Source organism: Engystomops pustulosus, chromosome 11 (assembly GCF_040894005.1).
Source record: "Engystomops pustulosus chromosome 11, aEngPut4.maternal, whole genome shotgun sequence".
Lineage (NCBI taxonomy): Eukaryota > Metazoa > Chordata > Amphibia > Anura > Leptodactylidae > Engystomops > Engystomops pustulosus.
In genome coordinates, this window is record NC_092421.1 from 39,400,281 (window position 1) to 39,416,694 (window position 16,414).

Here is a 16,414-nt window from a genome sequence, read left to right on the forward strand (position 1 = left end):
CCCCTTAGTTTGCATTCAGCTTGGGTGTGAGAAGGGGATCAGAGTATCTCTACTCTCTGTTCATGTCTAAGAGGTTGATGGAAATGGCTGAGTATAGACTAAACTTCAGGTGGCGACGCATATGTGTCCACTTTCAATTCAAGTGTATGGGAGCTACAATAGCCAAATGTATAGCCTCCCTTATTTACGGCTGTCCTATTTAACTGAATGGAGAGTGGCCACTCACTAACGGGGTCATTTCCGGGGTCCCCATTGATTATCTAGTTATGACAAATCCTGTGAATATTACAGGCGGTCCCCTACTTAAGGACACTCGACTTAGAAAACCCACAGTTACAGACAGACCCCTCTGACCTCTGGTGAAGCTTTCTGTTTGCAGAAAAAAATGTTTAAACTCCGGGGACTGCCTGTACATAATTACCAGCCTTAGGAATACCCCTATAATTAGCATCTGCTGATCATGGGGGTCTCCTGCAGATCCATTGACTTCTGTATATAATAAGACTCACATGTTCATTAGTACTTTAGTTTTGAGAGCTTACATATGCATTAGGTTCTGAAATTGTTTAATTAAAAACAGTGATGTGACAGGATCTAGTGTGGAAGAAAAGCTTGTACGTCATGTACACGGCTTCCTACACACCGCATGTTGGCGATTTATTTCCATGTACCGCTGTGACGTTGGTCGATGTATATCTGTGGTTTAGCTCATATCTTTGTTTAGGTTTTAGAGCAGATGAGATCTCTATGAAGCGTCTCTGTGCTTATCATATAAAGCTGACTGATACATATGTCAAGTCGGCTGTATGTTAATGTGAGGTGGAATGTATATATACATATATGCATATATATATATTCTGCCTAAAACTTATTAGCTACTATTTTGCCAGGACTGTCTCATGTATAGGAGGGTGTTTCTAATATGCCTCGCTGGGTCTCTGAATTCTTAAAGGGGTTTTCCCCCACAAACAAAAGTTAGGCCGTATCCACGGGATAGGGCCTGACTTGCTGATCGGTGGGGGTCTTGGTGCCGATACCCCACAGATCTCGAAAACGAGGGGTCCGATAAGGTCCCACGTACCTCTGTCAGACCCCTCATTGCTCCGTCAGAGCAATGGAGCAGACGGCCGCACATGACCATTCTGCTCCATTAATGGCTATGGAGCTGACGGAGATCTGTGAGCGCGATGCTCTGCAATTTTCGGCATCTTCATAGAAATGAATGGAGCAGAACGGTTATGTGTGGCCGGCTGCTCTATTACTCTGACAGAGCAACGAGGGGTCTGACAGTGGTACGTGGGACCCCTTGTATTCGTGATCTCTGGGCGTCTCTGCACTGAGCCCCCCACTGATGAGCAAGTTAGGCCCTATCCCGTGGATAGGGCCTAACTTTTGTTAATGGGAAAACCCCTTTAAATTAATTTTTCTGAGCGAGAGAGATAAATGTGCACTTGATGGTGAAGAGAGTTGGATATTGTTATGTTTAAAGGAAATCCATCTCGGAATAACCCACCTGCAGCAGACACATCCTAATTGTGCTAATAATGTCCTAGTGCCGAAGATCAAAAGCACTTGACAAATTTTTAAGTTGGCTTAAATTATATATTTTTCAAGCAGCATAACTTATATGAAATGGCCATACCTGGATTTGTGATAAAGATGACCTTCAATTACAGCAAATTTGGCATTTTAAGAGCTTGACTTCCTTAGACACATACTGGTAGTGTTTTTTTTGTTCACTTTCTGCCGGCAGGTTTTCCTCAAAAGGAAATCTACCACTCAAATACCCCTGTCGGCAGAAAGTGAACAAAAAAAACACTACCAGGAACTAAGGAACGTTTTAACTTTCATGGCAAAGTGTGGTGGCAGCTTCCAGAGAATCTACTTTGACGTGAGATGTCAAGCTGAAGTCAAGCTCTCCAAATGCCAAATTTGCTGTAATTGAAGACTATATCCAGGGACATCACTAACTAGTTATCCAGAATTCTTGTGCATGGTGTAAATCAGATGGGACAATGTAATTCAGGGAGAACTTGACTTTATCTGAGGGCGTTCATCTGCCTCATGACACATTGGTAGTGGTTTATTTGGGTCAATTTCTTCAGACAGATTCCTTTTAAACCCATATCTGCCCATCTAGGTGGAGTGATGCTTTAGTAAAAGATGTCAAGTCTGGCATAGTTTTAATAATAAGTTAATTATATGTGTACTAGTAAATACTACCTTGCATATTAGTCTTGCATTGTATTTGTATAGAGCAGCATATGTGTGATGTTCATAGATGCTTCCTCATAGTCGCTGGTTTCTGCAAATAAAAATAAAATAAAATTATGGGACAGTCTTTATGTGGAGCATACGGTTCCATTCGTTACAATGGGCAATATACGGCCATCCATTTTAATGACCATATTGTGCACCATAATGTACCGTGAAGGAGATGTAGAAAAATATAGAGCATGTCCTATTTTCTCATGTATTTCTGTTCCGTATGCCCCATAGAAGTCAATGGGTACATATAAAATACCGGTTACATATGTGCTGCATACAGTTGTGCACCATACGCTGCTGTATATACATGCAGTATCCAGGGAGACCACAACCAGTGGGAGGTGCATTCTGCCAGTCCTCCGTATTTTATGTGGACACAGTGCCATATGTGCTCATATGGGTGACAAACGTCCTGTATTTTCTTCTAATAAACAGCCGTATATACAGAAGAGGGGAAAAAACATATGATCATATGCATGAGGCCTGTGTCTAGAAGTGGCTAAAGCTGGAGAAGGGGCTGGGATAAGACACAAATATCCTACATGTGAAGACTAACCAAACCCTTAAACTTTTGCAGCAGATGAGGCCATACCAATGCTAAACCCTCAGTCTAATGAACAAGCACAATCTTCCGTACTTATTTAAAGGAAACCTATAGTTGGGACTCTCCCTATTAAAGGGAACCTGTCAGCGGGGACCTCATTTTCACAAAAGACAGGTTGCAGAAGCCCATTACATCTGCATTGCAAATCTGCCTTTCTGTTTTCTCTAAGCATTTGCATTACAATATAATTGTATGTTAAAACTTAGGTTGCACCCTGACAAAATCCTGGGGTAGTCACAGGGGCTGGGCTTTGGTTTGGATGCTTCTTCACAGCGGTCACAGCCTGGTGAGATCACATAAGTGGGGGAGCAAGGAGCTGTACAGGAGCACAAAGGTGAGGGCTAAGATCTGAGGAGTGAGTAACACAGACCAGTCGCATGTTGTTTTTTGAAATGCATCCAAACCAAAGCCCAGCCCCTGTGACTACCCCGGGATTGCTAGGTAAATTATAACACACATTGTAATGCAAATTATTATGGAAGGCAGAAAGGCAAATTAGGTCCTTGGTGACAGGTTCCCTTTAAGGTAGATCTGATGAGAGGTTCCCAGTACACTTTATCTACTCCACGCCCCAGTAGCCTCTGTGCAAAATCGGCATATTGGTTTAAGGGGTTTCCCACAAAACAAGTTAGGGCCCCATCTGTACTACAGTATGGCAGTATGTGGGTATTTTACTACTCATTTAATACAATGTGCCATTGTAACAAATGACCAGAAATTATATGTCATGGTCATGGAGACAGATCATCGCTCCCTGCAAACGTCCCTGGGAGTGACGATCATGGCCAATATAATCGCGGTTGTTACTGGTAGGTGTCTGCTGCAAAATGCAGCAGACACCCACCTTGTATGGAGAGAGCTCAGCCAGTGAGCCTTTTCCACACACCTGCAGCCGACGTGTGAGGTTTAAAAAAAAAAAAAAAAAAAAAAGCTTTCAAATTTTGCAAATGAGCCTGAGGATCTCCAGGATCCATTAACACCTATGGAACCCAGAGCCCCAGAGCATAATTTTAAAAACCTTCTTTTATTTTATTTATTTTTTGTAAAAACCAGTGGACTGACACCAGTATGTCGGCGTGCTTGGTTTACAATCCTTAATTGTGATGGTAGATGTCCTTTAAGAATACGGAGAGGTGGTTTTGGTACAGTCTGTGCAGTCCTTAGAGGTGTTATTCTACCTGTGATGTAAATTGAGTCACTGCTGCAAAGAGAACCCCTTACAGAACAGGCACATGTCAGTCCATTATGAAGCCTAAAGAGTATTACAGGATGGAGATCTTATAAATATAGACATGAAAACCATTTTTTAAATGCTTCAAAAAATGGGAAGCTGTTACTAAACAAGTTAAACATGCAAAACAGGTTGTGGGAGCCACACCCATTTGTCACATAGTGGGGCTTATTGACTAAGGATCTGTGGATCGCATTTCTTATGGGTTTTCGGGGATCGCGCCGCTGGGACAGGTATATAGCAGGCGATTTGTCGCACGCGGTCGGATCTTGGAGGAGCGCTGGCGGCTTTCATGCGACATAAATCGTGGGGCGGTAAATATTTACATTTACCATAGTGTGTTTGTAGCTCTGTCTCATTGAAGTGCATAGTTCCGTATAGCTGCAATACCAAGCGAGGAGTGCTGAATTTATCACCTGGGATATTACTAGATAATAAATATGGCACATATTTAGATGCTTAAAGGGAACCTGTCAGCAGAGGGCTATTTTCACTACATTAGTGTCTATGGAAACCTGTCATTAGTGAAAAATAGCCCTCTGATGACAGGTTCCCATTAAAGCTAAACTGAATGCAGTTCTTAACCAAATAAATAATGGAAATGGTTGTAATGATTTTCTCAGCAGGGGGCGCTAAGGTTGGAGACAGTTTAGGGTTTTTAGTTTAACCCTTTCTTTTCTGAGCTCTGTGTACATATTCTATGCCTACCAGATGCACAGCAGCTGCCCATGTGCATGGATGTTTAACTCCTGGAATGCTGATCGCATCACTATGGAGATACAGGCATAGAGAGAGGCTTTGTTTGCCCACTGTCCCAGGCTCAGCACTCTATTTCAAACTAAATCTCACAAATCTGTCAAGTAGTCCAGCATCCCCAAGCTATGACGTTCCTAGAAAACAAAGATAAAACATTAACATGTGAATGGTTTGTTTTATTTTTAGGAAATCTGGAAGTAACGAATGTGACAAGGGGGCAAGTTTTCTTACTATGGCAAAGGCAATACCTTAGTGAAGCCTTAAGATGCCAGTCATCGTCATCGCCTGCTAGGTGCTATCGTCTATGAACGTGGGGGATATGATTTGTGGGGATTATACTAAAGGGGGAAAGCAGAGAGCCTTGGCGGAGGGGGTACAGAGGGGGTAGGCTGCTGCTGCTGCTGCTTGGGATTGCCTTGGTATTCTTATGCTAATCCAGGCCTTGGATAAGGAGCAGAGTAGCCCCCTACACACAATGGAAGTGGAGCCAGGATGTCTGGCCTGTAGTCGAGCGCGCCTTGAAAAGCATGTCAGACAGGGCGCCTGAGGCTGCCTTTGGGGGCTGGAGCTCAAGGAAGAGGAGGGTCCTGGCCTCTCTGTTTCTTTAGTGAGCTGGCACTAGGCCAGGAGGAAAGGCTGCAGATGTTAATTCAAGGGACTCGGGACCCTGGATCACTTTCTTCTGGCTTAAATTTTCGTTATGTGTGTGTAACCCTTTCAATGAAGAAACTAATCCCGTTCCTGTCCATGCAGGAATCCAGAAAGTCACTATGATTATACTCAATTACCTGGGTATGGGAGAATGTAATCCTCTTGTTGCCTGCAAAATCTCTGCCAGGATTGTAAGAGAGGAGTCTGATTTTGATACAGTAATATTAATTTTAGAATGTGGATATTAACCATTGCACTATGGACATAGAAGTAGCTTTTTACCCCTGTTTGCCTTTTACACACTATTTTTTAGAATCCTGGATAACGTAAGATATAGTAATTCTAGGATAGAGGTGCTGCTGGAGTGCCGGAGGTTGCCCATCCCCACTCGCGTTAACTTTTGGCTAAACAAAACAGGACTTGATTGAACACCCATGATGATAATTTGGTTGTCACTAGCGCTTCCTGTCCTAGGGGGAACACTTCAGAGTGTAAACATTTGCTAGTTTTCATGATGATTGATAACTATTTTAGTAAGTTTTCAAGCCATCCATGAACAGGATAAGAACCTAATTTTTATTGTAGCCTTTACCAACTACAGGCAGTCCCCGGGTTACGTAGAAGATAGGTTCTGAAGGTTTGTTCTTAAATTAGAACTGTATACTTTTATAATTGTAACCCAAGCAAACATTTTTTTGGTCTCTCTAACAATTGGATTTTAAAAATGTTGGATTGTCATAAGAACAAGGATTAACAATAAATCTTAATTGCAGACACCTGTGATAACTGTTACATATGATTATTGTAGCCTAGAATTAAAGTACAGTAAACTATTAACATCCAGAGGTCTGTTTGTAACTAGGGGTCATCTGTAAGCTGGGGGACTGCCTATTCTGGAAATATACATAAAGAGATCATTACAAATTATCACCAATGCATCAGGTCCCACTTATGAGAACTCTGGGGTCCAACCAGTCAGTGTTCCTCCCCTGTCGCAAGCAGTTCTGTAGAGTTTGTGCAGCCCTAGAGACTGATGGGGGCTGCACTAATCTATGTCTTGCAAGCCAGATGTTGCTTTTTGATTCAGGCTTTGCATGTTAAATCTTGCGCACAGTTTATCTGAGCACCAGAACACCCCCCTAAGTGCAGACATTTGTGTTGCATGAAGAGTAGTGCAGCCGCAAAACTGGCACAAGAATCTTAGTAAATGCGCCACATTGTATGGCTAACAGAATTACGTTTTAAAATATGTGGCATTTATGGCTCTCTCAGCCAAAAAGGTTGCCGACCCCTGGATTAGTGAGATTAGGGGTTTTATGAAAAGTAATTTGAAAATTGATCATTGATTGAGACACACCAACATGAGGAGAGAAAAAGAACTGGACCGCACATCCACACATGATACAATGATCTACTGCCGCTAGGCTACATTATATAACGAACTCGAGGTTCTTAGTTACATTTTGATCAAATTGTGTAAGCCCACCAACCACTACAAGGAGCTGTGCAGATTACACATGGCATCGTGCCCACAGGAAGCACATTATAGAGCAGGAGGAGCTGAGCAGATTGCACATAGCATCGTGCCCACAGGAAGCACATTATAAAGCAGGAGGAGCTGAGCAGATTGCACATAGCATCTTGCCCACAGGAAGCACATTATAGAGCAGGAGGAGCTGAGCAGATTGCACATGGCATCGTGCCAACATGCAGCACATTATAGAGCAGGAGGAGCTGAGCAGATTGCACATGGCATCGTGCCCACAGGAAGCACATTATAGAGCAGGAGGAGCTGAGCAGATTGCACATGGCATCGTGCCAACATGCAGCACATTATAGAGCAGGAGGAGCTGAGCAGATTGCACATGGCATCGTGCCCACAGGAAGCACATTGTAGAGCAGGAGGAGCTGAGCAGATTGCACATAGTGTCGTATATGCAGGAAGCAGTTTACAATGCACGAGGATTCTACTTTAGATGGTAAATATTTTAGAGAGCTATTTCTACATTGTTATACCGTTACTTCACTGATCCACAACAAGTGTTATGCGGTGACTCGTCAGTCTGGATAGGTGTGAGATTTGCAGAGAGACTTTCATAACTTTAAAGCCCATTGCACGAATTTGAATTTGAAATGCACACCATGAATACGCAGGATTTCCTGTATTGAATTAGCTGCACTGGAAAGACCAAGCAAGCTACGTTTTTCCATCCTGCTTCCTCCTGCTGAGCGACGTATATGCTCATATGCTCAGTGGAAAGGGTATATTCATCTAGATGGGGTAACCAGAGCTACTCCCAAAGCCCTTCTAACACGTTCCCCTCTGTTTGCCGGAAATATTCCTGCAGCACAAAGGTAATACTCCCTGCTGCCATGATATTACAGTAGATAGGGAAGGGTAGAGCTGGAGGAGCAGGAGGGAGGGGGAGTGTTACAAGCACTTTGGGAGCCATGTGACTGCCAGAGGCCCTCTGGAGCCCTTGCGCTTTATTTGCATAATGTTAAAAATACATATGCCGTGTTCCTAATAAACTTAATACTGTAATTGATGCTGATACCCAGTATCGGAAATCTTTCATACCAGTCAAAATGAGTGGTAGATTTTTATTTTTTATTTTTTGTAGACCACATCTGTGTATGATGAGATGGGTGCAATCTTCGCTTCCAAAGTACTAAGGAATGTTATCGGGACCTTGTTGGTCAGCTCACCTGAACGCAGGGGTTACAGGCGGGTCTGCAGGGTCTCTATCTCTAACAGGTGCTAAGTACATTGTATGCTGCAGCACATGATCTTCTTGCAGTCTTATCCCCCCTGTTGTTCGCCTGTCTCCCTTCTCTTGTGGTGACGAATCCTTTTTGTTTCCTAATTACTGAGAAGTCACAGATGTGTGAAAAGTAGGCCACAGGTCGAAGGCTGCGTGCCCCTTACCCAGCAAAATTGGAAATGACAGGAATCCACCACTAATTTGCTTGTGTGTTAAATAGCTCCAGAGCCCCAATTAAACCAAAAAAAGTTCTTAGGTTCTGATGAACAGACAGATTGAGTTATTTATGGTGGAAGCCGCCACCAACAGTAATTGAGGCACATCCTTGAACAAATACAAATTCTTCCATTCAGGAATAGCGCCAGGCTGACAAGGTCGTGCAGGTCAAGCTCACCGAAACAAGAGGCCAATGAAAGCCAAAATTTGCCTCTCATTCATCTCAACACAAATCTCCTTTGTCTGTGTTAACTGTTTAGGTGTGTGAGTAGTGGCACAGTCTCTTTGAGGTTTGTTTGTTGTGCCTACCAGGCCGCGTTTGCCCCAGTGATCAAAAGTCTGAATATTAAACTAATTGCATGAAAAAATAACGCTACATTTTTTTGTAAACTCAAATATGTAAATTGGATAAGAGTAGCATTAATCTATGGTAGGCTTTTTGTGTGTAATGGGCCGGGGTCAATCTGAGCAGATATATGGATTAGTTTGTCAGAAAACGGTATCGTGGGTAGTCCTGGTCATTAACAGTCTGTGCGGGGTACTGTAACCCCTTGTTGGGTTATTTGCCCAAAATCTCATTCTATGTACTGTGAAAGCTCTACAAGAAACCACCTCTTTTAGGAGACCATATCTTTGTGTATTACACATAGTGACAATCATTGGGGGAGATTTATTGGAAGGGTTTGAGGCAAAACTGACCTAGTTGCCCATGGAAACCAATCAGAGCTCAGATATTGTTTTCTTAACCCCTGTGAGACCTCAGACACTTCTGATAAATATCCACCAATTACTTTGGTAAGGCCGTAGTCTTAAAAGACCACATTCCTTTGGTTGTTGGTCTTATATGGGATAAGGTTTGTCAACCCATAGAATTAATTTTTTTTAATTTTTTTCTTGCAGGATCACAACCAAAGAAAAATTGAAGAGCTTGCACATTGTGTCTCATATTCTGTGTTCTTGGATTGGCTTACCACGAGGAGAATCAAAATGGTTGAACATTTTGTGGCCACTTTGATTGGATGTGTTTTATTAGCAGTTCACAGCCAAGGTGAGTTACAGAAATGAAATAGGAAAAGTCTTCAATATGTTTTATGTGAGGATTCTCCCGCCTGTGATGTCTGTGTGTAGTTATAAAGGTAAACAAAGTAGAAACAACAGTAATCATCTAAAGCAGAAGCGAAGGGATAATTTCCGATAAAATATCTCTGAGAATTGGTTCTGACTAGAGATGAGCGAACATGCTCGTCCGAGCTTGATGCTCGTTCGAGCATTAGCGTACTCGAAACTGCTCGTTGCTCGGACGAATACTTCGCCCGCTCGAGAAAATGGCAGCTCCCGCCGTTTTGCTTTTTGGCGGCCAGAAACAGAGCCAATCACAAGCCAGGAGACTCTGCACTCCACCCAGCATGACGTGGTACCCTTACACGTCGATAGCAGTGGTTGGCTGGCCAGATCAGGTGACCCTGGGATAGACTAGCCGCTGCCCGCGCTGCTCGGATCATTCTGTGTCTGGATGCCGCTAGGGAGAGAGCTGCTGCTGGTCAGGGAAAGCGTTAGGGTGTTCTATTAGCTTACTGTTAGGCAGGAGTGATTCTACAAGAACCCAACAGCCCTTCTTAGGGCTACAATAACGTTCTACTTTTTTTTTTTTTTATTTGCATCTAGTACCATTTTGTGAGGAATTAGCAGGGGGACTTGCTACCGTTGTGTTTAGCTCTTAGTGGCACACATATCCACCTCAAACACCAAAGTGGGAAAATTTAGTAGGGGTTGGATTTCAATTAGGCACAGTCTGCCATTTTTCCTTTTTTATTTTACGTTTATTTTGTTTAATAACTCAGCGTCATCTCATGTGGCATAGTAGTGTGCTTTCATACTTGGCTAGAAAATAGCCATAGGAGAATCCAAACGGCTTACGCCTACAGTAGCGTTATATATTTGATTTCTGGTTGATCTGCTGGTGGCTGTACTTGCTGCAGTGCATCTACTAGCCAATTGTCAGCAATTTGTAGTGAGACTTGCGACCGCTGTGTTTTGCGCTTAGTGACGCACATATCCATTGCAAAGACCGAAGTGGGAAAATTTAGTAGGGGTTGGATTTCAATTAGGCACAGTCTGCCATTTGTCCTTTTTTATTTTACGTTTATTTTGTTTAATAACTCAGCGTCATCTCATCTGGCATAGTAGTGTGCTTTCATACTTGGCTAGAAAATAGCCATAGGAGAATCCAAACGGCTTACGCCTACAGTAGCGTTATATATATTTGATTTCTGGTTGATCTGCTGGTGGCTGTACTTGCTGCAGTGCATCTACTAGCCAATTGTCAGCAATTTGTAGTGAGACTTGCGACCGCTGTGTTTTGCGCTTAGTGACGCACATATCCATTGCAAAGACCGAAGTGGGAAAATTTAGTAGGGGTTGGATTTCAATTAGGCACAGTCTGCCATTTGTCCTTTTTTATTTTACGTTTATTTTGTTTAATAACTCAGCGTCATCTCATCTGGCATAGTAGTGTGCTTTCATACTTGGCTAGAAAATAGCCATAGGAGAATCCAAACGGCTTACGCCTACAGTAGCGTTATATATTTGATTTCTGGTTGATCTGCTGGTGGCTGTACTTGCTGCAGTGCATCTACTAGCCAATTGTCAGCAATTTGTAGTGAGACTTGCGACCGCTGTGTTTTGCGCTTAGTGACGCACATATCCATTGCAAAGACCGAAGTGGGAAAATTTAGTAGGGGTTGGATTTCAATTAGGCACAGTCTGCCATTTGTCCTTTTTTATTTTACGTTTATTTTGTTTAATAACTCGGTGTCATCTCATCTGGCATAGTAGTGTGCTTTCATACTTGGCTAGAAAATAGCCATAGCAATAGGATAGCATTGTTTGGTTTTAAAAACTCAAACACAAAAAAAAAAAAAAAAAAAACACAAAAAAAAGTTAAAAAAAAATTAAAGCTATAACTCTCATTTTAAAAATGTTTAACCCGAGGGCTAGGGGTAGAGGGCGGGGACGTGGGCGTCCAACTACTGCAGGGGTCAGAGGCCGTGGTCCTGGCCGGGGTGAGACACCACCTGCTTATGAGGGAGCAGGGGAACGCCGCAGAGCTACACTCCCTAGGTTCATGTCTGAAGTTACTGGGACTCGTGGTAGAGCACTGTTGAGGCCAGAACAGTGCGAACAGGTGATGTCGTGGATTGCTGACAATGCTTCGAGCAATTTGTCCACCAGTCAGTCTTCCACGCAGTCCACCCATGTCACCGAAATCGCCACTCCTCCAGCTCCTGCACCTCAGCCTCCTCCCCCCCAGTCTGCCCCCTCCCAGGAAAATTTGGCATTTGAACCGGCATACTCTGAGGAACTGTTTTCTGGACCCTTCCCACAGTCACAAACCACTTGTCCGGTTGCTGCTGAGCAATTTTCCGATGCCCAGGTTTTCCACCAGTCAGTCTGTGGGTGATGATGACCTTCTTGACGTAGTGGAAGTGTGTAAAGAGGTGTCCGACGATGAGGAGACACGGTTGTCAGACAGTGGGGAAGTTGTTGTCAGGGCAGGAAGTCCGAGGGGGGAGCAGACTGAGGGATCGGAGGATGATGAGGTGACAGACCCAAGCTGGGTTGAGAGGCCGGGTGAACACAGTGCTTCTGAGACGGAGGAGAGTCCTCGACCAGAACAGGTTGGAAGAGGCAGTGGTGGGACCAGACGGAGAGGCAGGGCCAGAGCTGGTGCATCAGCGCCAAATGTGTCAACTAGTGAAGCTCCCGTGGCGAGGGCTCTTGCGGCGAGGGCTAGATCTTCAGAAGTCTGGAGGTTCTTTAAGGAAACACCGGATGACCGACGGACTGTGGTGTGCAACATTTGCCAAACCAGGCTCAGCAGGGGTTCCACCACTACTAGCTTAACTACCACCAGTATGCGCAGGCATATGAATGCTAAACACCCCACTCAGTGGCAACAAGCCCGTTCACCTCCGGCCGTGCACACCACTGCTCCTTCCCCTGTGTCAGCTGATAGTCAGCCCCCTGCCCAGGACCCTGCCACAAAAACCCCATCGTCGCCTCCACGATCCTCCACAGCATCCACCAGCGTTCAGCTCTCCATACCCCAGACGCTGGAGCGGAAACGCAAATATAGTGCAACCCACCCGCACGCCCAAGCCCTTAATGTGCACATCTCCAGATTGCTTAGCCTGGAGATGCTGCCCTATAGGCTAGTAGAGACCGAGGCCTTTCGCAACCTCATGGCGGCGGCCGCCCCTCGGTATTCGGTCCCCAGCCGCCACTACTTTTCCCGATGTGCCGTCCCAGCCCTGCACCAGCACGTGTCAGACAACATCACCCGTGCCCTGACCAACGCCGTTTCTGACAAGGTCCACCTGACCACGGACACGTGGACGAGTGCTGCCGGGCAGGGCCACTATATATCGCTGACGGCACATTGGGTTAACTTGGTGGAGGCTGGGACCGAGTCTGACCCTGGGGCTGGTCATATACTGCCGACGCCGAGGATTGCGGGGCCTACCTCGGTCCAGGTGTTTCAGGCCTACTATGCCTCCTCCTCCTCCCACCCCTCCTCCACCTCCTCCTCCGAACTACCATCCGTGGGCACGGCGCCATCAGTCGGTAGCTCTAGGCACAGCAGCAGTGCCGTTGCTAAGCGACAGCAGGCGGTGCTCAAACTGCTGAGCCTAGGCGATAAAAGGCACACCGCCCAAGAGCTATTACAGGGCATCACGGCGCAGACTGATCTGTGGCTGGCACCGCTGAACCTGAAGCCAGGCATGGTTGTGTGTGACAACGGCCGTAACCTGGTGGCGGCTCTGCAACTCGGCAGACTGACACATGTGCCATGCCTGGCCCATGTGTTAAATCTGATAGTTCAGCGTTTCCTCAAGACATACCCCAATCTGTCAGATTTGCTCACGAAGGTGCGCCGCATCTGTGTGCATTTCAGGAAGTCCAGCACAGATGCTGCCACTCTCAGGGCAGCGCAGCGCCGCCTCCAACTGCCCGCTCACCGACTGTTGTGCGACGTGCCCACGAGGTGGAATTCAACACTGACCATGTTATCCAGAGTTTACCAGCAGCGCCGAGCCATTGTAGACTGCCAGATGTCAACTTCCACCAGAACTGGTAGTCAGGTCAGTCAGCTTCCTCAAGTCTACAATGAGGAGTGGACGTGGATGTCTGATATCTGTCAGGTGCTGAGTAACTTTGAGGAGTCAACACAGATGGTCAGTGGCGATGCCGCCATCATCAGCCTCACCATCCCGCTGCTTGGCCTGTTGAAAAACTCTCTGATCAGCATGAAGTCGGAAGCTTTGCGCTCGTCACAAGAGACGGGGGAAGAAGATTCCCTTGTTGATAGCCAAAGCACCCTTAGGTCTGTTTCTCAGCGCATATCGGAGGAGGTGGAGGAGGATGAGGAGGAAGAGGAGGAGAATGTTGGCGAGACACAAGAGGGGACCATTGTTGAGTCCTTTACTGTTCAGCGTGTATGGGCAGAAGAAGAGGAGTTGGAGGAGGAGGAAATGGACAGTCAGGCCAGTGAGGGGAGTGAATTCTTACGCGTTGGTACTCTGGCGCATATGGCAGATTTCATGCTAGGCTGCCTATCCCGTGACCCTCGCGTTCAAAGAATTTATTCCAGCACCGATTACTGGGTGTTCACTCTCCTGGACCCACGGTACAAGCAAAATCTTTCCACTCTCATCCCTGGAGAGGAAAGGAGTGTGAGAATGCATGAATACCAGCAGGCCCTGGTGCACAAGCTGAAACAGTATTTCCCTTCTGACAGCGCTAGCGGCAGAGTGCGTAGTTCTGCGGGACAAGTAGCGAGGGAGAGTAGGCGAGCAGGCAGCTTGTCCAGCACTGGCAAGGGTACGCTTTACAAGGCTTTTGCCAGCTTTATGTCACCCCAGCAAGACACTGTCACCTGTCCCCAGTCTCGGCAGAGTAGGGCTGATCTTTACAGAAAGATGGTGAGGGAGTACGTAGCTGACCATACCATCGTCCTAAATGATCACACAGCTCCCTACAACTACTGGGTTTCAAAGCTGGACATGTGGCACGAACTGGCGCTGTACGCCTTGGAGGTTCTTGCCTGCCCTGCCGCTAGCGTCTTGTCCGAGCGGGTTTTCAGTGCAGCTGGTGGCATCATCACCGATAAGCGTACACGCCTGTCGACTGACAGCGCTGACAGGCTGACGCTTATTAAGATGAATAAAGCCTGGATTTCTCATAATTTCCAATCTCCACCAGGTGAAGGAAGCTCAACCTGAATAATTGATCCACTCCTCCTCCTCCTCATTTTCCTCCTTCTCCTCCTCTTTGTACAGTAAAGCAGAGGAAACTGGCTATTTTTTGACAGGGCCCACTGGCTCTTGCTATAGTACTTTATGCATTTAATTTTTCTGGAGGGCCACCGACCCGTTCCTCTGTTTTAAACAATTTTTGGGAGTGCCACATACAGGCACTCAATCTATTCAATTTTTCTGGAGGGCCACCTACCTGCTCCTCTGGTTTGAAAACTTTTTGGGACTGCCACATACAGGCACTCAATCTATTCAATTTTTCTGGAGGGCCACCTACCTGCTCCTCTGGTTTGAAAACTTTTTGGGACTGCCACATACAGGCACTCAATCTATTCAATTTTTCTGGAGGGCCACCTACCTGCTCCTCTGGTTTGAAAACTTTTTGGGACTGCCACATACAGGCACTCAATCTATTCTATTTTTCTGGAGGGCCACCTACCTGCTCCTCTGGTTTGAAAAATTTTTGGGACTGCCACATACAGGCACTATCCAAATTAAATTGTCTCCATAGCAGCCTCCACACGTTGTCTCCATTGCTACCTCCAAAAGTCGTCCATATAGCTGCCTCCATACATCGTCCCTTTATCAAACGAGGTGTGTCAGGCAGAAATTTGGGTTGTTTTCATGGATTCCACATCAAAGTTGTTAACTTTGTCGCCACCCAGCTGTGTTATCCACAAAATATACTAATAAACTTTTATCATTTACCAATATTATTTCAGCGCTTCTTGCGCATCTGTTTACATTCCCCTCACCCGCCATATCCTAAACTTATAAGAACGCTACTACACTTGATCTTATACAAAAGGTTCTTAGAAGTGCTGTTTGGGGAGTAGCCTAGAGACAGGGGCTTGGATTGGCGAAAGCTCGCCTGGCAGCGGAGCGCCAACTCCATGCCAAGATCCAACTAACATAGTTTTAACTGCAGAACCTTTAATCTACTACTAGTTCACTGCCTCCATACATGGTCCCCTTATCAAACGAGCTGTGTCAGGCAGAATTTTGGGTTGTTTTCATGGCTTCCATGTTAACTTTGTCGCCACCCTGCTGTGTAATCCACAAAATATACTGGCAAACTTTTATCATGTACCGATATTATTTGAGCGCTTCTTGCTCACCTCCTTTGGTTCCTCTCTGCCACCCATTGGTTTGAAGCCTGAGTCCATTTAGGGTATGTCGCCATGCCACTCTCTAGCCTGCTGCCGCTGCCTCTGCATGCCGTCCCCTATAGTGTCAGGGTCAATTATTGCATGTTTTAGATGCTATCTAGCTTCATTCTGTCACTCTGTCATGGCCATGCTGTTGCCCATAATTTTGGCATAATGGTGCGATTAAGCAGCCTCAGAGGCATCCATGCATGCTGCCCCTGCTGTTTCCTGTCCATTTCCGTGGTGTTTCCATCCTTTTCTGAGGTTCCCAGGTGTTTGGCCAAGCTTCCCTGTGCAGAGCCTTGGTCCCCTTGAAAAATGCTCGAGTCTCCCATTGACTTCAATGGGGTTCGTTATTCGAGACGAGCACTCGAGCATCGGGAAAAGTTCGTCTCGAATAACGAGTACCCGAGCATTTTAGTGCTCGCTCATCTCTAGTTCTGACCTCAGCTTGTCACAAA

At 45.6% G+C, this 16,414-nt stretch overlaps 1 protein-coding gene across 2 annotated transcripts in view; it reads left to right on the plus strand.

Moving 5' to 3' along the window:
• The window catches only part of BMPR1A (bone morphogenetic protein receptor type 1A), a 51,609-nt gene that overhangs the window by 16,522 nt on the left and 18,673 nt on the right, over window positions 1-16,414 (plus strand). For both annotated transcript variants that reach the window (XM_072130964.1, XM_072130965.1), the window contains exon 3: window positions 9,392-9,539. In XM_072130964.1, coding sequence (XP_071987065.1) covers window positions 9,479-9,539 — 61 coding nt within the window. In that variant the 5' untranslated portion in view covers window positions 9,392-9,478. The remainder of the gene's footprint in view (window positions 1-9,391; window positions 9,540-16,414) is intronic.